At 42.1% G+C, this 22,097-nt stretch overlaps 2 protein-coding genes across 4 annotated transcripts in view; one reads left to right on the top strand and one right to left on the bottom strand.

Moving 5' to 3' along the window:
• The window catches only part of CASR (calcium sensing receptor), an 88,600-nt gene that overhangs the window by 37,498 nt on the left and 29,005 nt on the right, over positions 1-22,097 (bottom strand). Inside the window, exon 1 of one of the 3 annotated variants that reach the window (XM_044942518.2) lies at positions 412-481. The exons of the other annotated variants lie outside the window; for them this stretch is intronic. The gene's annotated coding sequence lies outside the window, so the exon portion shown is untranslated. Of the gene's footprint in view, positions 1-411; positions 482-22,097 lie in introns of those variants that run through there. 3 annotated transcript variants of the gene reach the window in all.
• On the top strand, positions 472-3,699 carry LOC102411022 (interferon-induced, double-stranded RNA-activated protein kinase-like). Its single transcript, XM_044940450.2, has 2 exons — positions 472-569; positions 2,919-3,699. Exons 1-2 carry the CDS (start codon positions 472-474, stop codon positions 3,556-3,558), a joined length of 738 nt encoding a protein of 245 aa, XP_044796385.1. The 3' UTR covers positions 3,559-3,699.

Genomic DNA, 22,097 nt, shown 5'->3' with positions numbered 1-22,097 from the left:
AATAAGAATTCTAGGTTGCCTAGAAAAAAGGTGATTATGGAACCCAAATTGATTTTCAATAGAGATCACTTATCATTTTTCTTCCTAGGGCAAGTACACGGATTTGTCTCTGGTTTATTGTACTGTAATCTTTGCCCTCTTTCATCATTCTGATTTTGAAGAATACTAACAGTAAGCTGTGAAGCCACCACTGCAGAAAGATGAAACATATATATTTTAATGGGGGTGAACAGGAAGGAAAAACCTGAGAAAATTCAACTGATAATCACAAAACCCCGTGGAGCTGGTTTTGGTTACAGGCTTTTTACCTCTTGCTGAGGACACATCCACAATGTGGGTTATTATAAGCACCTGATACACATTTGCCAAAGAATTAGAGACCTCTTATCTGTGATCACCTATGTGACTGACCTCAGTTCTGTGTCAGACTTCACTCTTTCTATATGAGAGCAGGGGACACCTTGTTTTACCATGAGGGCCCTCTTTCAGCACCGCGGGAGCACAGACTGCTGGGTCACACTCGGCTGCCTCTCTCCAGCCCTGCTCGCCACCGCCCACCAGCTGCGCAGGTTCTTACCCTCCATCTCCCTGACGACAGGTGTGACTTTTGAAGAGTCCATGCCTCATTTAGCTCTGGTAATGGCTTAATTGAGTCGGAAAATGCAAGGACAGGAGCGTGATAAAAAACCAGCTGAAGTGGGTTCCTGTTAGTCATTGGAAAAAGCTACCAGGGAAGGGACAAGAAAGGAAGGATGGACTTGAGTGGGGAGGAGCAGCATGGGGTGCAGAACAAAGTGGGGAAGAGAGCTCAAAGCAAATAAAGAAGATGAATAGGAGAGGAAATGGACATTCATTAATGTTGTACTATGAGCTCCTTGACGCAGGGTCTGGGACCTGGAGGGGTTCTGTGAATGACTGACTGACTACGTGTGTGGAGGGCCCAGGGCATGATACACTGTCTTAGAAGTTTACAAAAATATTGCAAAAAGAGACAGAAGAAGAAAAAATAGAATGAGAGTTGAGGGGGGTGAAAATTCCAAGTTAAAAAATGACAAGAAATGCTCATTTCTCTGGTTGAGAATCTCGTGAGTTGAAAATAAGTGGACACTGGCTTTGGGCTTTGATTTTACCTGTTCTGTTCCATGGCAGAACTGAATGAGTTCCTGGGGGTGTGAGACACAAGTTACGAAATTTCTTGTCCTGAAATGTTTCCTTTAAGAAAGCTCTGCTGATAGGATGTGTGGACACCCTCAGACTTAATGAAATGGTTCAGGTGAAAAGTAAAGACATGCAAGTCATGTTTTTATAGAGAAAATACCAGAGTTTCAAGTCCTATGTGAAAAAACTATTTCTGTTAAGTAATGTCTCAGTATTGCCTTTCAAAATCTCAGGGAACCCTGACAACCCAGGGTGGCATTTTTCAGCTTTGTTCCCCAAGATGACCTGCCACCACTAAGTATTCTGCAGGTAAAATAAGGTTGTGTACTTTATGCCACAAGGGCACATTCACCTCCCCAAAGCTCTGACAAGTCTTGCAGTAAAGAAAGCTGCTTCACTTTAACCCACTCATTCCCAGATTTATTTCAGCCTGGGACACTTTTCTCCCTTCAGGACACTTGTTACAATGCTGTGAAGCACAGGCTGGGGAAGTGCTGACATAAGTGAAAGCATAAAACCCTTCACCTGAGCCTTTTCCGTTCTCTCTGGATACATTTTTGAATGGGGAGGTATGTCTGCCTCTCCCTGGACCTAGCATTTTTTGTAACCCCAGCTATGAAATTCCAAAAGGTAATACCAGGGAGAAGGAAGGATTGAGGTGGGAGAGGTGAGCACAGATGCATACTAGAGTCATTTCCCGGTTTTGAGCATATATGCCTTCTCTCTCCTCCTAAGGGAATATTTCTGCTGAACTCAATAAACTTGCACGCCAAGCCCTTCTCTCTCCTACTTGCAGCTCTTCTGGCCTCAAAACTGTGTCCCCCTACAAGGACCATGGGAACATGCAGTGGTGTGCTGGCAAACCAGCTCTTTGAAGGCCAAGTGAAAAACAAAAACAAACCCCCAAATGCCCTGATTTGTAGTGTTTACTGAACATTCCCACCATGGCTGAATTCAAGCTACCAATGGCTTAACAAACAACTTGCATAAATCCTGGATATTTAACCAAGGGCTCTTGTGAAGCACTAGCATCTACTGAAGCATACCACTGGGACACATCTCTAAGTAAATGGAATCCTGGTCTTTGGCAAAACTGCCCAAATTACTTTATAGACATTATGAATCTTTTATCTGCTGTTTTCCTCTATGCTCCAACTGTTAGGAAGCTGCAAGCCAAATCTGTGGCCCCACTCTAGCTAAGATAGAAACTGCTACTAAGCTGCTAAGTCACTTCAGTCGTGTCCGACTCTGTGCGATCCCTTAGAAGGCAGCCCACCAGGCTTCCCCGTCCCTGGGATTCTCCAGGCAAGAACACTGGAGTGGGTTGCCATTTCCTTCTCCAATGCATGAAAGTGAAAAGTGAAAGTGAAGTCGCTCAGTCGTGTCCGACTCCTAGCGACCCCATGGACTGCAGCCTACCAGGCTCCTCAGTCCATGGGATTTTCCAGGCAAGAGTACTGGAGTGGGGTGCCATAAGTTTGCTAGATGATACCAAATTGCTTTCAGAAGTGATTATACTTATCTTTTTTACTTATCTTTTCATGGTCACCATATTATCCAAGTAGATTGTTAGCTATTTAAGACAGAGATAGATCTGATACTATTTTTGCCTAGAAACATTAGGCATTTAATAAATATGCATTAATTAATTGATTCACTGGTATTAAAAAGAAAATTTGAGGGATTCTTTTGGTATTTTCACAATAAGAAGATGATCCATGGGAAAGTCAAATGTAAGAATGTTTCATTCACTACCACAGTTGTTGGGATGGGCTTGATTATGATCCTGAGGAAAGCTTAAATTCTTCAAGATCAAAGACTAGGTGCCTTTTCATCCAAATGGAATATTGTGATAAAGGTACGTTGGAGCAATGGATTGACAAAATAAGAGGCAAGGAACCAGACAAACATTTGGCTTTGGAGTTCTTTCAACAAATAACAACAGGAGTGCATTATATACATTCAGAACAGTTAATTCATAGAGACCTTAAGCCAAGTAACATATTTTTAGTAGCTATGAACCAAATCAAGATTGGAGACTTTGGACTTGGTACATCCCTGAAAAATGATGAAATGCAGACAAGTAAAAAGGAAACTTTAAGATACATGAGCCCAGAACAGCTTTCTTCTGTGAAAGACTATGGAAATGAAGTGGACATCTATGCTTTGGGGCTGATTATTGCAGAACTTCTTCATATATGTCCCACTTATTTAGAAACAGCGAAGTTATTTAACGATCTAAGGAGTGGCAACTTAGATGTATTTGATGACAAAGAAAAAGATCTTCTGGAGAAATTACTCTCAGTGGACCCCAAGAAACAACCTACCACATCTGAGATACTGAAGACTTTGAAGGAGTGGAATAATGGTACAGAAAAAAGGAAACGAAACACATGTTAGATACTTTAAAAAGTATCCTGCTTCTGATAATTCCGTTTTCCTGTCACTGTCTAAAATCTGCTTGGGAATATTGATGGTATTTATCTTCTATTTTCATTTTTTCTCTTAATTTTTTTTTGCCACATTTGAAGAAAGGTTTACATTTTTTCTTACTTCAGATAGAAACTAGAAGCGTGCATTTTTGTGTTCTAATATCACTTATGGTATTACTTTTTCTTATTTCTTACTGCTCTTGTTTCACTCCAATTTCCTCACCATGTTAAATCTTTCATTTTTATAAACGGTGATGGGAATATAAACACACAAACAAATGCATGAATCTGGTGTTTTGTTGCAGTCAATAAGTGTCCCCAGGTGAAACTCCCTGTGTAAGTAGGAAGAATGGGCCTGGGAAAGTCATTATTTCCTCACTGAGTGAGTAGATTTAAACAGACTGGGACACCAGGACATTAGTTTAAAATAAACCACAGAATTTTAGAGGTAGAAGGGACCTGGGAAGTTTATCTAGTTTATACTGAAGCCTTCTGACTCACTGATGTTTGGATTTGGTGGCCAGTTTTATCACCTGTAGGAACTGGAACTCAGAACTCATTGAAAAAATTCACTGTAAGGTTTAGTAATGAAAAGGAAGTAATTTTCTCTTTCTTTCTTTTTTCTGATTTGTCAGTGTACCCTAATATGTCTTAGTATTATTTTAGGTCTTTGAAAGATTAAACTTACTTTCAGTTACAGCCTGAAATCTATTGTGGGAATTCTCATAGTTTTAACTGGACCTCAGGTGCACAAAATTGGATTAATCCATGGTTGGTAACACAGCCTCATCATTGGCCCTTGGTCCTTTTTTATTTCTTTATTATTTTGATTTTTTTTTCTGTTCTTATATCTTTCCCATTTTTTTTTATCAGAGTTTTGGTCCTTTCTTCTCAAATTTTACGAGTTCTTTATATATTACAGATTAGCCCTGTATCTGTGATATATGTTGCAAATGTTTTCTAATTTGGCAGCTCTTTTTTGATTTTACCTTACCATGCAATTTAAAAAAACACTTTCATGTAGCCAAATTTATGAATTATATCTTTTACTGCCATTGGATTTTGAGTCAATGTTAGAAAGCTTTTCCTTACATTGTGTTTATAGAGAAATTCACCATATTTTTTCTAGTTTATTAAATTATTTTCAATCAATTTCTTTTTTACATTTAGTTTCCTGAAGAGTATGGAGTTTATTTTAGTATAAGGTGTAAGGTATGGATCTTTTTTTTTTTTTTTTTCCTGCTGTATCCTTGTCCATCTTTTATTTATTTGTTTATTTTTGGCTGCACTGTGTTGTCATTGCTGCACAGGCTTTTCTCTAGTTGTGTTAAATTGGGGCTACCCTCCAGCTGCAATGCGGGGGCTTCTCGTTGCAGTGGCCTCTCCTGTTGTGGAGCACTGGCTGTAGTGTGCACGGGCTCAGCAGTTGTGGCTCCAGGGCTCTAGAGCACAGGCTCTATAATTGTGGTGCATGGGATTGGTTGCTCTATGGCCTGTAGGATCTTCCTGGACCAGGGATTGAACCAGTGCCTCCTGCACCGGCAGGCAGATTCTTAACCTCTGAGCCATCAGGGAAGCCCTAAAGTTTGGATTTAATTTTATCTTTTTTCCAAGTGGCTGCCTCCATGTGCCAGCAATAGTTATTAGAAAGCCCATCTTCGCTTCCATGGCTTAAGATACCACATTTATTATCTCCATATTTATTCAGATATACTTCAGGTCTTTCTATTCTATTCTACTGGTCTATAGGCCTATTTTGGCAGTTCAGTTCAGTTCAGTTCAGTCGCTCAGTCATGTCCGACTCTTTGTGACCGCATGAATTGCAGCACACCAGGCCTCCCTGCCCATCACCAACTCCAGGAGTTCACTCAGACTCATGTCCATCGAGTCGGTGATGCCACCCAGCCATCTCATGCTCTGTCGTCCCCTTCTCTTCCTGCCCCCAATCCCTCCCAGCATCAGGGTCTTTTCCAATGAGTCAACTCTTCCCATGAGGTGGCCAAAGTACTGGAGTTTCAGCTTTAGCATCATTCCTTCCAAAGAACTCCCAGGGCTGATCTCCTTCAGAATGGACTGGTTGGATCTCCTTGCAGTCCAAGGGACTCTCAAGAGTCTTCTCCAACACCACAGTTCAAAAGCATCAATTCTTCGGGACTCAGCTTTCTTCACAGTCCAACTCTCACATCCATACATGACCACTGGAAAAACCATAGCCTTGACTAGATGGACCTTTGTTGGCAAAGTAATGTCTCTGCTTTTGAATATGCTATCTAGGTTGGTCATAACTTTCCTCCCAAGGAGTAGTACATTATTTTCATTATGGGAACATATAGTATAGTTTCACCTAGTACAGTTTGATACCTGGTAGACTGGTCCACCTTTGTAGCTTGTATTTCTTAGTGTGTCCCAGCTATTACTGCATGTTTGTTTTTCCTTAAGAACTTTAGCATCAACTTGTCAGTTTCACAAATAACAGCTTGTAGCTATTTTTACTGGGATTGTGTCTCACCATTATGATGATGAATTGTCCTATCTAAGAACAGAAATGCCTTACTTTTGTTCAGGTCTAATTTTCGAGTGTTTCATCGTTTAGGTTTTGCACATTTTTGTCAAGTTTATTCCTAGGTATTTAATCCCCTTTGTTATTATAAATGGATCTTCCTTTACAATTATGTCCTTAAGCTGATCATTGTTTGTGTCTGTGAAAGCTATTGTGTTTCATATGTCAATTATATATCAGATACCTTGCTGAGTTCTTTTACCATTTAAATTAGCTTTCCTGTTCACTGATTCTCTAGCATCTTCTAGAGATATTCTTTTTTCTTTCTTTCAACCAATTTTTTTTTTTTTTTTGGCCACGCATGTGGACTCTTAATTCTTATAGCAGGGATTGAACCTGCACCCTCTGCAGTGGAAGCACAGTGTCTTAACGACTGGACTACCAGGGAAGACCCTATTATTTCTTTTTTTATTGAGATATAATTAACACATAACATTATATTAGTTCCAGATGTGTAACATAATGATTCATTTGACATTTGTATATATTGTGGAATGATCACACAATAAGTTTCATTAACATCATCACCATTCATAGTCACAAGCTTTTTTTCCTTGTAAGGTAACTGTTAAGATCTACTTCATTAGCAACTTTCAAATATACAGTACAGTATAATTAACTATAGTCCCCATGTTGTACCTTACTTTCCCATGACTTATTTATAACTGGAAGATTGTACCTTTTGACCAATTTCATTTATTTCTTTATTGACCCACTTTTATTTCTTTACTTCTGAGTTACTTTTAATAATGAATAAAATCTATCATCCAAAACAAAGAACATCAGTAGAAACCTATGTTCCCCTCTTGTATACTGTTCTGCCTCCCTCCCACCAAAGAAACCATCACCCTAAACCATGCATTCATCATTTCTTTGCTTTCCTCCCCACCCTCACCCCCCAGAACACCTGCGCAAAGACTTTTAAAATCATAATAAAGCCTGGGAAGATGCACATCAAAATGGTGAGTAATTAGATCTCAGTGATGAGATTTGTATTTTTCCTTGGTTGTTTTTGTTTTTGAAAAAAAAAGTATTACTTTTAAATCAGAGGAAGGCATTATTGTAAATTTTTACTTAAAAGGATGGCAATACAAAACAAAAACACTTACCAGAAATGAAAAACATTGGAAAAAAGAGATTTTACCAAGATTTTACTATCCAGTACTAGTATATATGGGCTTCCTGGGTAGCTCAGCTGGTAAAGAATCCACCTGCAGGAGACCCTATTTCAACTCCTGGGTTGGGAAGATCCCCTGGAGGAGGGCATGGCAATCCACTCAAGTATTCTTGCCTGGAGAACTCCCATGGACAGAGGAGCCTGGTGCACTACAGTCCATAGGGTCACGCAGAGTCAGACATGATGCAGTTGACTAGGCATGCACACACTTGGTATATATACTCTGAAATATATTTTGAAAATATGCCTATGGATACTTTTACTTCTTCATATCCTCCATACTTTTTTTTTTCTTATTTTTAACTCTCATTTTTACTTCATCTCACTTCTATCTCTATCTCTCTCAAAATAAACTTTTAATTTATATCTAAGACATCAGATATGTACAAATCATAAGAAAACTGGCACAATGTAAACATATCCATGTAGGCAGCATTCAGATCCAGAAAAGAACCAGAATCCCTGAAGTCTCATTCATGATTGCTCCCAGTCATTACCCTTCACCCAAGGTAATCAGCAACCTGATCCCAGAGAAGGGCATAGCTACCTACTCCAGTATTCTTGCCTGGAGAATTCCATGGACAAAGGAGCCTGGTGGGCTACAAGTTCATGGGGTTACAAAGGATTGGACACAACTGAGTGACTAACACTTTCACACTTCACAACCAACAGCCTGACCTCTCAAGATTACAAACCAGTGTTCCATATTTTTGAACTCTGTATAAATGGAATTACATATATACTTTTTTGTGTCTGCCTTTTGTCCAACATTGTTTTTGCAAGATTCATCTGCATTGTTATATGTAACCACAGTTTGTTTTTCTCACTGTTATATAGAATTTTATATGATTATATAATACATTATCCACCTCCCTGTTGATGAACTGTTTGGAGTTTTAATGAATAGTGCTGCTGTGAATATTATTGAATATGCCTTTTGGTGAAATATGTTGAGTATATACCTAGAAGTACAAATGTGGGGTCATAGAGTTTGTGTATGTTTAGCTCCAGTAGGTAATGCAAAAAGTTTTTAAAATGGTTATAACCAGTTTATCTTCCCATCAGCAGCATATGAAAATTTCCACTGATCCATCATACCCTTGCCCACCCTTGGTACTGCCAGTCTTTTATATTGTGGTCATCTCTTGCTTTCCTTTTATATAGTGATATTGTGTCCATCTGTATTACTAAAAAGTATTAAAATTGTTTTTAGTTTTGAACTTTATACAAGTGTATCATGCTGTAATCTTCTGAGACTTACTTTTTTGGCTTAATATTATATCAATAAGATTTGCCTAAATGACTATGTTTTACTACGGTTCATCATTTGACTGCTGTATAATAGTCCACTGTGTGAATATATCACACTTATGCACTTTCCCATTGATGGGCATTTGGACTGTTGCAGTAAATGGCAATCCTTTCCTTCAAGTTTGCTCCAGGACTGTGCAGGAATCATGCAAGAGCTTAAGAAATTCTAAAGAAACTTGAAATGGATAACTGCTATTAGCTTCTTGCACATTTGCAAGGCCCAAAATGACATACCCTCAGTGTTCTATCATCCTGCTTTCAAGAAGATGTTCTCCTCAAAGTTAATGAAAATTACATACATTTAAAAAATTAGGGCTGTTTCCTCTTGCTTATTTTACCACTGCAATGAAAGACCAGAGGTAGAAAACTCTCAATCATTTAAAGGTAGAATAGAGTGGCTTCATTTTTTTCCAGGCTTAGCAACCCAAATTTCTTTCAAATGTTTCTGCTAAGGGTTATCTCAAATATTTTCTAAAGAGATAGTACACTGATATCCCATGGACTTTCTCTAACTCTTTTATGTCATTTTTTAGAGTATGCTAACAAAACTTGGTTCCATGGTTGAGACTGACCTCAGGTTGGGGTGTACCATATCCCAGTCCTCCCATGACAGATCTCAGGATGCGTTTGCTGCCTTTTGCCCATAACTCCACACTCTAGCTGACTCACATCCACATTCTGTCATTTACGTCCTCCTCATTTTTCTAATATACATTTGATTGAACAGTCCTATCCAAACTTACATTTGTATGTTTTAAATTCCCAAATATATCACAGTGCAACCATTCAAACTGAATATTATGTTATTATTGAAGAACTATTGCATCCTGTTAAGTTCATTTTGAATTTTGTTCCTATTTTTTAAGGACCATGTCTCCCTGTCAGGCAATGCCAGGAAAATTTTAAGGACTGAATAACTGGCCTCTCTAACTCTGCAGGAGACTCATGAGCCATTATTTAAAAAAACAAATCCTGCAACATGCCACCTTCCATTGCCCCTGTGAGAAGATGCTCCATTGTTAATGATACCTGCTGCTCTTCTGGAGAAAGCCTGTCTCAAAGTGATAAACCTTCCCCAAATAAATCACGTCTATGTTCCTATAAGCCTGACTTTGAAGCTGGAATATGCGACGCATCCTCACACATGGTGGAAACCCATCAGTTGATTCTCTGTAATGTGGTACCCCTTAGGCAGAACTGTGACTGTATAAAGAGCTTCATATCTATCAGGCTGGGTGCAGGGCAACGTGAGGTCCTTGGATCAGCAGCAGCAGCAGCATCACCTGGGAACTTGTTAGAAATGCAAGTTCCTGGTCCCACCCCAATCTACTGAATTAGAAATTCTGTGTGTGGGACCCAGCAACCTGTGTTTTAACAGGCCCTCTTGGTGAATCTATTGTACACTTAAATTTGAGAAACACTGCATAAGCTCAGGTGAATAGTCTATGCTTTGCCCTGAAAAATGTTTCCTAAAATATGATTTTCAGAATGAAACTTTCCCCCCACAATACTATAATCGCTTCCCCCCACTCCTGTCCATCCTCACCAGCATAACCTAGGAAAACCAAGCTCAGGTGAATAGTCTATGCTTTGCCCTGAAAAATGTTTCCTAAAATATGATTTTCAGAATGAAACTTTTCCCCCACAATACTATAATCGCTTCCCCCCACTCCTGTCCATCCTCATCAGCATAACCTAGGAAAACCAAAATGCACAGGAACAACAATAGTTTCCTGTTAATTCATTCTTCAGTTTCCTTGAAATTTTTCTCATGCAATAATTGCTAACATTTTATGACACTAGTATTCCAGGAAACATAATTCAGAAATCATTGCTCTCTTGCTAGGGTAACTTTCTGAAATGCATGCATAAGCAGGGCACACGTTCTGTGAACTAGAGAAAATGGCCACTTACCACAGAATGGCCACTTCTTGCCCTTTCTCCCAAGAAATGGAGGGGTTTCCATTCTATCTGGTTTCCATTTTCCTCTACCTCTCCCTGCAGAATCTTGGGAGCTCTATTTTTAAACCTAAATCTTTCATTATTAACCATTTTAAGATTTGCAAAATTTGAGGTACATACTCCTCACAGCCAGTACATTAACCCCAGAAGCCCAGGAAGGCGGAGGATCCTGTTCACACTGGGCCATTAGAAGTCACCTTCACAAACAGTCCCTGTTTAGCATCATTGGTCTCTTCTGCTCTCTCTCAGAGTCCTTCCAGGGGCTCAGAAAGGCCTCTCTTCCCCAGGAACTGTAACAGTCCTGAACACTCCGAATCCCTGGCCATCCAGTATCCTCTAGTGCTCTCTGCTGGCCCTTGAGCCAGTGAGGGGCTCCTGAAGAGCTGGTCAGGGCAAGAGGCAGCCACCAGAGGCTTTACAAAGAGCTCCCCCCATCTCAAAAAAGGTCCTCGTTCCTTTTTTGAAATAAAATTCTATTCTCTTATTTTTGCTCTCTTCTCTCTCTCTTTTTCTTTCCTTTGTCTTTTGGAAGTTTTTAACTTTTTAAAAAATCTTTCTGATGAAAAATAAAGCTCTTTTACAAGTTACAGGTAAGGTTATTCCTGCTCTTATTCAACGGTGCTCATGTGTCGATTACAGTAGACCAAGGGTCAGCACACCAAGCCAGTGTTTTTATAGATAGTTTTCTTGAAATACAGGCATGCATATACACTTGCATATTATCTGTGGTTGCTTTGGGGCTAAAAGGGCAGATCTGAGTAGTGATGGTTTGGTCCATCCAGAGACTATTTGGTCCACAAAGCCTGAAATGTTAACTGTTTGGTCCTTTACAGAGAAAGTCTGTTGACCCCTGGATTACATGGAACATGGAGAAAACTCTACTTTTGCCATGACAGTATGCTGACAGTTTTGGAAATAGCTATGTGCCTGGTGTGAGCAATGATTTCTGCAGGTTAAAAGGAGCTGACTCCACTAGCCTTCTCAGAGGAATGAGTCCAACAGTCTGTCCTGTGGCCAGAGAAACAGGTCACTTCTTCCCCCTGGTTGCCATCTGACTCAGGAGGTGTCAGGGGTGGTATTTGTTTACCATCTGTTTGTATGAACAGAGTAGAGTGGGTTGTCCAGTGGGACTCTCCCCACAGTGAAAACACTTTAGCTAAGGATGGGAAGTCCAAGTTGAGAAGCTGAATCACCACCAGCAGCAATTTCTGCCCCCATCAACACTGCCAGATGAGTCAGTTCTCTGGGAGCCAGCTATCTTCCTGTGAAGATGACTCTGAGGGAGGGTATGACTGCTGTGGGTTTGGTTGGGAAACAGAAGTACCACTACCTCCTGTGTAGCCCAAGCTCAATCTGGTGGGGGAGGGGTGGGGGTGCTGCAGGCCTGAAAGAGAAAGCCCAGGGCTTCCAGCGAGGGAAGAAATGTCCACTCTGGAGGCAGCCTTAATTCTGCTCCTTCATCCTTGTTGTTGCTGTTTAGTCACTAAGTCGTGTCCAACTCTTTTGTGACCCCATGGATTGTAGCTTAGCAGGCTCCTCTGTCCATGGAATTCTCCAGGCAAGAATACTAGAGTGGGCTGCCTTCTCCTTCCCTAGGGGATCTTCCCTTCCCTTTCGCTTCCCTTCCCGAACACAGGTCTCCTGCACTGGTAGGTGGATTCTTTACCACTGAACCACCAGGGAAGACCCTCCCTCATTGTTGGATGGGAGCAAATTCCCTGGTGATGTTCTCTTGAATTTTCCTTCCTCAATCTCTTCTCCTCCCCTACTTCAAGGCCCCACTTCTTAATATCCTGAGGCCCAGAGCTGGGTGCCTGGGCTGAGATTACAGGAGAACATCAGAAGTAGAAAAGGCTGATGTAACACCCTTTGGCCAAGGAACACCAGGATGGGGCTGGAACTAGGATGAGGAAGGAGAGGCAGCGAGGGTCCAAAATGTAAAAGGCTCTGCTTGCTATGGTGGCCCACCCTGCTCGAGGAACACCTCTGCAATTGGACAAGGGGGTTCGTTACTCACTGCAGAGATGTAGACTGTTAGCAAGGACTTAACAGGGTTGGGGCTTGTGTGTGGTGATTTGGGAAAGGGTTTAAGGAAGCAGAGCTTGCTTGCTGTCAGGAAGCAGGGGTCCTTCTATGATTGTGTATCTTAGTAAATTTTGTCTAGAAGGGGGAAAGACTAGAGTGAAGCTGAAGCTCACTCTAAAGAGGCAGCAGTCATCTGAGCCAGGATAGAGAGATGTTTGGTCATTTCTGAGGTTTGGACAGTGTTCATTTTTTTTTGTTGTTGTTCCATGTCCAAATGTGACTGTGGAGTGGAAACAATGTTAATTTTTTTTTTTCCATGTTCAGATGTGATCACAGAGTGGCCTTATTTTTGTCCTTATCCATCACAGTCACAGAATGGCCATGTTGGACGGTATTATTCTATGAAGTGGTTTATGTGCAACAGGAGAACACCAGGGCCTCATTGACAGTGCTACCCTGCTCCTGGCTAGCAGCAGCTGTTTCTCTCTTTTTTACAGATCACTTCACTTTTTTTCAATGTCACAAAATCACTGGAGAGTGGAAACAGAGAGAACTTTAGAAACCAACTGGTTCAAAGTTCTCATGTTTAAGTTCAGGAAAGCTCAGAGATGTTACCTGCCTTACTAATGTCACACAGCCAATTAGTGTCAGTTGGCACTGGGATCTATGTTTCTTGACTCTGGAAGCACTGAATACACAGGCCCTACCTCCTTAGCAGCCTCATCCGTAGGTGCAGGGAGAGCCTACCCTGCTTTGCCTCTTTCTGTGCTCCAGCCTGCCCAGCCCTTAAGTTCCTCCAACAGGTTCTTTATTGTCTTAGGCCGTACTCACTAGCTGTTTCCTCTGCTTGGAATGCTCTTCCTCCCCTCTGATTTTTACCTCTTGCTTAATCCATTCCTTCTTGTCCTTAGGGATTGGTTCAAGCACCACTTCTCAAGAAGGCCCCTCCTGATTTCCTGGGCCTTGCTCTCCTGTGCTCCATGCATCATTCTAACACTTCCCTGCCAGAGTCCTTCTGAGTCTCCAAGCAATCAGGGGTCTGGCCTATCAGGTTCCCTGCTCAGGACACAGAAGATGCTCACTAATGAATGGACACTTTACCCCAGGCCTGCTGGAGGCTCTGCTACTAGAATTCTTTTTGTAGTAGAGTTAAAAAAAAGGATTCTGAAATATTTTTCTGGGGCTTCTATATAAACAGTACAGTCTTATTGCAAGTAAAGAATACAACAGGCTAAAGTAAAAATGCTGAGGTGTTGCAAGGAGGTGGAGGGTGAATTTGATGATCTTATTCCAATGTCGTCTTTCCTGCGATTGTTATCTGGACATGCGGGTATTCTTGAAAGGACTCCTTGTGCAGCCAGGAGCCCTTCACACCCCTGAACCAGAGAAAGGTCCTGGAGTCTGCAGCTGTAACTGCATCATTGTCTAAAATGTCAGAAGAGAATATAGAGTTAGACTAGCATGGAAAAGCGTAGAAAGTTAAGATAGTTTAGAGAGCTCTGACACATACATATTATTTTTTGCAGGGGAGAGAGGGTATATGAATCTAACCTAGATTCAGCTGATGAAAACTATGGCTCCTCATCCCAGAAACATGCACATAATTCTGTATGTCTCAGGGGTTTCATGTACCTGAAAAACAAGGTGAGGTGACTTGCCCACAGAGGTAGAGCCCGAATGGAAGGCTTATTTCCTCATTCCTCATGGAGCATCCTTTCCCTTACACCAAAACATTTATTCTATTATGAGCAGCAACAGGGCATAACCTTTGAAGGCACAGGTTCAGGATGAACCTGGGATTCAAATCTCTGCTTCAACAACTACTGTTGGTGACTTGGGGGCAAATTGTTTAATTTCCGTGACTCTTTTTACTCATCTGTATAACAATACTGGAATAACAATAGCAGGGTTGCTGTAATGGTAATATTAAAATAACACGTGAGAATCTGGCAGAGAACCTATCACACAGTAAATGCTCAAGAAACCTTCTTATATGATGAAGATGGTGACTCCCCACTTGAATTGAGCAGAACTGTCAGTTTGTCAGGGCTTCCCTGGTGGCTCAGTGGTAAAGAATCCACCTGCAAACCAGGAGCTTCAGGAGACCTGGGTTCAGTCCCTGGGTAGGGAAGATGCCCTGGAGGAGGGCATGGCAACCCACTCCAGTATTCTTGCTTGGAGACTCCCCATGGATAGAGGAGCCTGGCGGGCTGCAGTCCATGGGGTTGCAAAGGACACGACTGAAGTGACTTAGCCTGCACGCACATCAGTTTGTCATTTCCCTCTGGTCCTAGAAGTCACCTGGCTTAGTTCACCTGCAGCATGGCTACCTTCAAACAGCAAGTGTATGATGATGAGACAGGACTGCTTCAGAAAGCCAGGCAAGCCACCCAACAGCTTGATTAGAGAAATCGAACTGTCCCAGATGCAATTAGCATCTTGTCCACAGGGTGGATGAGATTAGCTGTGTGACACACTCTTAACATGAGACCATGGTCAAAACATTTGCTGACATCTCTGAGGTGACAGAGGGCAGTTGGTGACACTCAGGAGGCTGCAGAAAATCTGAACTGATGGCAAGCAGAACAAGCAAGGAAAGTCTGCTATAGATTTCATAGGGAGGTTCCAAACCCGCAAAGCCATCAATTTGACAGGTGAATGCAACAACTCGGAAGCCTGCTGGTGAAGAAACCAAGATAAAGCCCTTGGGCTAAAGGAATCTGGTGGAGGAGACAGTGGTCTAGAAGGGGTCTGGAGACCCTGGTTCTAGTCTTGGTTTCGTCCCTGCCCCCGGAGACCAGCTGCTGCACGCACCCAGGGCGTTGGTCTGCTCATCTGTATGCTGGCTGAGTTGAGCCGCGGGTACTGAGGATCCGTCTACACAGGAGGAGCCTCAGTAGAGGCTGGGCTTAGAATGGCCATTCTTCCTGTCCCCTCCCCTCGTCTGTGACAGGGTCCCTCTTCTCCTTCCCACCACCTGGGGACTCAGCCACCGTCCTGTGGCCAACGCCGGGCGGTGAGAGAACGCCCCACTGGACGCGGGCTTGCTCGTTTCTCCGCCGTCAGCAGCCAGCCCGCCGCCCGGGCGCCGCCCTCGGCCTTTCAGCCTGCGCGTCGGCGCCCGCATCCGCGGCGGGGCTGGCTGTGCTGGAGCAGAAAGATTGAAGATCGATTTTCAGCCCCATCCCGGCCGTGGCGTCAGCAGGGAAGAGAGGCTGATTTGACTTGTGATGCGGTGGGGCTGGAGGAGAGGCGCTCCGGCCTGGCCCCGCGAAGAGGGGATGCTGTCTTTGAGCCTTCCTGGTCCAGGCTGGCCACTCCTCCAAAGGGCAGCCCCTACGCGCCTCTTGAAGGATCCCGGCCAAGGGTCCTCGCTCCTCCAGGGGTTATTGATAACGTAAGACCAGTGACATACTATAAGCAGAACCAATATGTGATTAGAATCCAGTCATACCTGGGCCAAAAGTCATCTTAGAATACGTTTGTTTGGCTTAAATCTCTCATTTGTAAGTAAGTACAAAACTTTTTTTGTGTGCACTTTTTACAAGAGAAAGTATAACAACAGAAATGAAATAATTCATATTTTAAGTCAAGACAAGAAAAATTTAAACAAAAAAATTTTCTCTGCCCGTTTTGGCCTCCTCCCTGCTCTCTGTTGTGCATTATGCCGTAACCAGACCTCCCCAATGGCAGAAATACCCTCTTAGCAATAAAAATTAAGTTTTCTTCTGATATCAGTCCTGTAGCTCCCCAGACAGTAACATTTTTTTCTCAATCCTGTAAGGATGACCTTACAGGTCACAATGTTCTACCACTTGCCCTGCATGTGCAGACATCTTGATGAACTTTATGTACAAATGCCAATACATTATTTCCCTTAAAGATATCAACTAGTGGAGACTGGTCAGCTGATCTGGGAAGATACTGGGCACCACGTAATGGAAGTTCTTAGCTTAAATACTTACTTATGATTCTATTAATGTTACTAGCTATATTACTTGTATTCTGCCAATTTTATATGGTTATTATTTCTTGCATTACCAAATGTGTGACTGAGCCTCCAATAAGATTAACAATGATTAGGTGACTTGACCAAATATATAGTCCTATAAGATCAATGATTGTAATAGTGTAGCTCTAGATACAGAAAGAAGCAGTAAGAGAGAACCATTTTTCTTGGATCATAAAAGACCAGTAAACTGGTGATTCAGAGGCTTTTGACTACTGTTAAAAAGTAGCCAAGTCCAGTAACTGCACATGGAGTGGCCTATCAATAAAGTCCTCACCTGACCTGGGAATGAACATTCCTAACACCATGGGAGGAACTGGTCACAAAATGCCACCCAAACCTTGGTCGAAATTAAGACTGAAGGGAAAGAAAGGAAGTGCAAGTGTTAGTCGCTTCAGCTGTGTCTGACTGTTTGCAATGCCATGGACTGTAGCCCACCAGGTTCCTCTGTCCATGGAATTCTCCAGGCAAGGATACTGGAGTGGGTAGCCATTCCCTTCTCCAGGGAATCTTCCCAACCCAGGGATCAAACCCACATCTCCTGCATTGCAGGCAGATTCTTTATGGTCTGAGCCACCAGGGAAGCCCATGAAGGGGAAGGGATGGCAACATAAAGAATGTTGCCCACAACCTAGTGCTACATGAATCCAGTCATTTGCCTCTGCAGGGCTGCTGACCTAAATACACCCTGAAAGGAATTCAGGGTGAAGTTCAGGATGAAGCACTCAGTGCTCTGGGAAAACTGACAGAACTGGCCCTCAGATACATATTTTCAGGAGAAATTTTTTATGAACCTGGATTCTGGCATCTTCTCATGCTTAGGAAAGCACTAATACAGTTAACTAAGATGTCTGTTCCTCATGCAGCGACCTTCGACCTAGATGTGTGCTTGACCGCATGTGCCTCTTTCACCAAAATCACATACTTCAAATCACAAAATACCCACTTACTTCTTCAGAACAGTTCTCTGAGCTCTCCGAGAGACTGTCTTCCTGGTTATAATCCTCAGTTTGGCTTGAATAAAATGTTCTATTTCTTTCTTAGATTGACTATTGGTTAATTTATTTTTGTTGACGGAAAGATCCATCCCACTGGAACATTTACATATTATGTCCAAATGATACAGAATTTTACATTTAGAAAGGATATTAGAGGTCTTCCAGCTCACTCCCTCATTTCAGTTATTGTGACTTAGTGGCAGAGAAGAGCATCATCTTAAAAGAAATGCAAATAAACCCACACACTCCAGAAGAAAGTAAAAAATTTTGCTTCTAGTGTATGTCCTGATTTTGGGGGTGAGAGGGAAAAGTGTGTATGTGTGTGTGTGTTAGGCACTCAGTCATGTCCAACTCTTTGCAACTCCATGGATTGTAGCCTACCAGGCTCCTCTGTCTATGGGATTCTCCAGGAAAGAATACTGGAGTGGGTTGCTATTTTCTTCTCCAAGGGATCTTCCTGACCCAGGGACTGAACGTGGGTCTCCCGCATTGCAGGCAGTTTCTTTATCATCTGAGCCACCAGGGAAGTCCCAGGGAAAAGTACAGAGGCTGGCAAAAAGTGTTTAGCAGACTTAAAATGTATTTAAAATTTAAGACTGTTTACAATAAAATATGCATTTAGTATAGAGTATCTTTATAGTGTTGTGGGATCATTAAATTTTAACCTCCAAGTGTTTGTCTATCTTGTAAGGACCTGACTGCACACAGGCAAGGCTGTGTGAATAAATTGTGGTCACCCTAAGAGTCTGAGGATTAGGTCATTCATACCAAAATGCTAATATGTGACTGAGCATCGCAGAGAGGATAAATTAGAAGGTATCCGAGGGATGTATTTGAAAGGAGTGGTGTGTTAGGGGGTGGAAGGTGTGGCCAGGGGCACAGCAGGGGGTGGCACAGTGTGGTTCTGTTCTTAGGGGACAACCCTTACATTACAGAATTGTTGCTCTAGCGTGCCGGACCTCAATAAATAGACACAGCTCTGGCTCTGCTCTAATCAGCCCCTTCCTCCTAAGTCACCAATCTTTCAGTCCCTTGGGTTTTCAGGGTCTTTATTCCCGCAAGAGACAGATACAAAGATGGGTCTATTTATGGAGAGCGCAAGAGGTGTGATCTCAATTTGAGGAGCTCAGATTCCTTCCTTTTCTTTGCATCTGGCAACACTATTTCTAAATAATGGAACTCCATGACTGGCATGCAAAGACAGTATCACAACAGAAGACTATGCAGTCCTAAAAACACACAAGAAAACTACCTAAAGATGTGGAACAACACTCATGATATGTTGTTAAATAAATTTAAAAAACAAATTTACAGAACAGTATATACAGTGAAATTAATTTGTTCTGAAAATATGAATAGACAAAGGAAGGAAATATGGAGACTTACTAACATCCTTGTGAGCTAAATAGGGAAGGGATTATTAGTGACAGTTCCACAATGCTGAAAACAAACAACAGGAAAAACAAAATTACTTGAGATTCATGGGGATTAAGCAATTTACTTGCCCAATATTATATAACTGGCAATCAACAAATCCTTAGCTGGAACCGGATTTCACATTCCTGATTCAATATTCTTCCACTGTACCATTCTAATCCACTCCTTCTCAGATTGTTGGTGTCCCTCTTAAGTATATACATTTCAGGAAGGGCATGTTCCTTTCATGTAGCCATACTGACATGGCCACGGGGTCATTTGGGTGCCATCCTCCTGGCTTTCTGAATCTCTCATAGTCAAGTGGTGTTGGCAAGCTGCCAGGCAGTTTATGCACACACTCTCTGCACCTCGCCTCTCAGAGCTGGTGGGGACCTTGAGAACTACTTAGCAAATGAGAAAACCAAAGGTCAAAATAAAGTGAATAGTGTTTACCCCTAGCTGGGAATGGACACTCCCAAGGGCCTCTTCGAGTTCCCATTACCTCACTTTGTAGAATCTACTCTGAAATAGTGCTGTTGTCTTTTGAGGCTATCCCAGAACAACCCCACCTTAAACTTAGAAGAAAGAGGCCGGGCAATTCTCCTTTTCTGATAGAATTCTCAGTTGATGTGCCTGGGTTAGGACCTCACGTACTTGTAGCCCACTAGACTCCTCTGCCTAGAGGATTATCCTGGCAAGAATACTGGAGTGGGCTGCCATTTTCTCCACCAGGGTATCTTCCTGACCCAGAGACTGAACTCTAGTTGAACCTGCATTGGCAGGCAGATTCTTTACCACTTGAGCAACCCAGGAAGCCCTTTGGGTCAGAAAGAAGGGGTTTAATAGATGTGGATGCAGATGTTTTGAGTGAAGAATGTGCTAGCTTACTGGATCTCAAAATATTTGGGAGCTAAATAGACAAACAAGAGAGAGGTGAGTAAAAGGTATTTGCCAAAGCTGTTCATTAAATCCTCTTAACAATCTCCACAAATGTTTTTCTCACTCATATGATGAATTTTGTGAGACTCAGAGAGGTAAAGCAACTTGACCAAGTCACACTGTAACAAATGATGGAGAAAGAATTTAAACCTAGAGTGAATTGTTCCCAGAAGACTTTACCGGTATACTGGAGATTTTTGCTGTTTTTATTGTTGCTCTGGCCACCTGATGCAAAGAGCCAACTCATTGGAAAAGACCCTGATACTGGGAAAGATTGAGGGCAGGAGGAGAAGAGGGAGACAGAGGATGGGATGATTGGATAGCATCACTGACTCAATGGACACAAATTTGAGCAAAATCCAGGAGACAGTGAAGGACGGGGAGCTTGCTTGCTGCAGTCCATGGGGCCACAAACAGTGGGACATGACTTAACCACTGAACAACAAAAACAATTGTTACACCTTTCTAGCTATAATACATCAGTAAAGATTCTGTATCTTTAACAAAAGACTTGACTTTGGGTGTCTTAATAAAAACTGCAGAATTAGAGTCTCTGCAATACCAATTGGATTCATTCTTCATTTTTGTCAAATGAAAGATTAATAATTCTAAGCTTCCTCCAATCCATGCTACTCTGTGCAGTGGGAGTGACCTTGGAATACAGGAATTTGGTCATTTCATGTTCTTGTTTAAGTCACTTCAATGGCTTCCTTTGCTGTGAAGGTCAAGACCACAGTTGTTGTCATGGTCTACAAGGCCCTGCCTGTTTCAGTCCCTGCCAGCTCCCAACTGCATTTTCTGCTCCACAGCCCATCACTCTCATTCCTCCAGCCATTACTATGTCCTGTTCTTCCAGCCTCTGGGCCTTTGCTTCTGTCATTCCTTCCCCTGGGAATCTGCTTCTCCTTATCCTCTGGTATGTTTGTCCTGCTCGTTATTTGGATCTCAGCACATCTATCATTTACTTAAGGAAAATTTCCCTGAATCCTCCCTACCTGCTCCCCATCCACCCACACCTGATTAGGTCCCCTCAGCTGATCTCATAGAATTATATTTTCCCATCATTGCATTTAAGTTCTAACAGAATATTCAATTCTGTAATTGTTTACTGCTTGTCTCCTTCGCTAGACAGTAGGCTCCATGGGGATGAGGGCTGTTTGGTTCTCTGTTGTATCTCCAGTGAACACACAATGCCTTACATATAGTAAACACTCAATAAATATATGACGAATGAACACCAATAAGGACTTCCCTGGTGATGAAATGGTTAGGAATCTGCCAGCCAATGCAGGGGACATGAGCTCTATATGTGGTCTGAGAAGATTCCACATGCCACAGGGCCGCCCCTAAGCCTGTGCACCAAAGCTACTGAATCTGTGCTCTAGAACCAGGAAGCTGAAGTTACTGAGTCCACATGCTGAAACTGCTGAAGCTCAGGCACTCTAGGGCCTGTGCTCTGCAACGAGAGAAGTCACTGCAATGAGAAGCCCGCACACCGCAACTAGAGAGTAGCCCCTGACCTCCACAACTAGAGGAAGCCTGTGAGCAGCAGTGAAGACCCAGCACAGCCAAAAATAAATACATAAATAAAATAAAAAAGAATTAAAAGTAGAATACAAATAAACAAGCAGACATTCCAAATGGTGAAATTATATCTATAAATTATGTTTGAGTAACTGTAGATCATTACTGCTGAGGTACTCTTTCATGTATCAAAGTCACTGATGACATATACATTGACACCTTTCTTAGAGAGTCAATAGAGTCCAATCATTTCTTAATAATAATACCAAAAGTAATAGCTAGCATTTACTGAGTGCTCCTGATGTGCCAGACTGTACCAATACCTAAAATTTAGCCCAACTCAACCACCTATTAGGATGGTACATTTATTACTCCCATTTTTATAGATGACATAACTGGTAGTTTAAAATCTTCCCTTTTTAAATGCATAATGGGAATTCAGATTCTCTTGTTCTGAGAAAGGTGATTTGATGAGTTTCAAATGTCAAAAGAACTTTCAGGTAAATATTAAATTGACCAGATCCTTTTAAAATTCCGAGATAGACACTCCAGACTGAGATCACTCACACCTTTACCTGCACCGCCT

Source organism: Bubalus bubalis, chromosome 1 (assembly GCF_019923935.1).
Source record: "Bubalus bubalis isolate 160015118507 breed Murrah chromosome 1, NDDB_SH_1, whole genome shotgun sequence".
NCBI classification, from domain to species: domain Eukaryota; kingdom Metazoa; phylum Chordata; class Mammalia; order Artiodactyla; family Bovidae; genus Bubalus; species Bubalus bubalis.
This window is presented reverse-complemented; position numbering and strand designations above follow the sequence as displayed.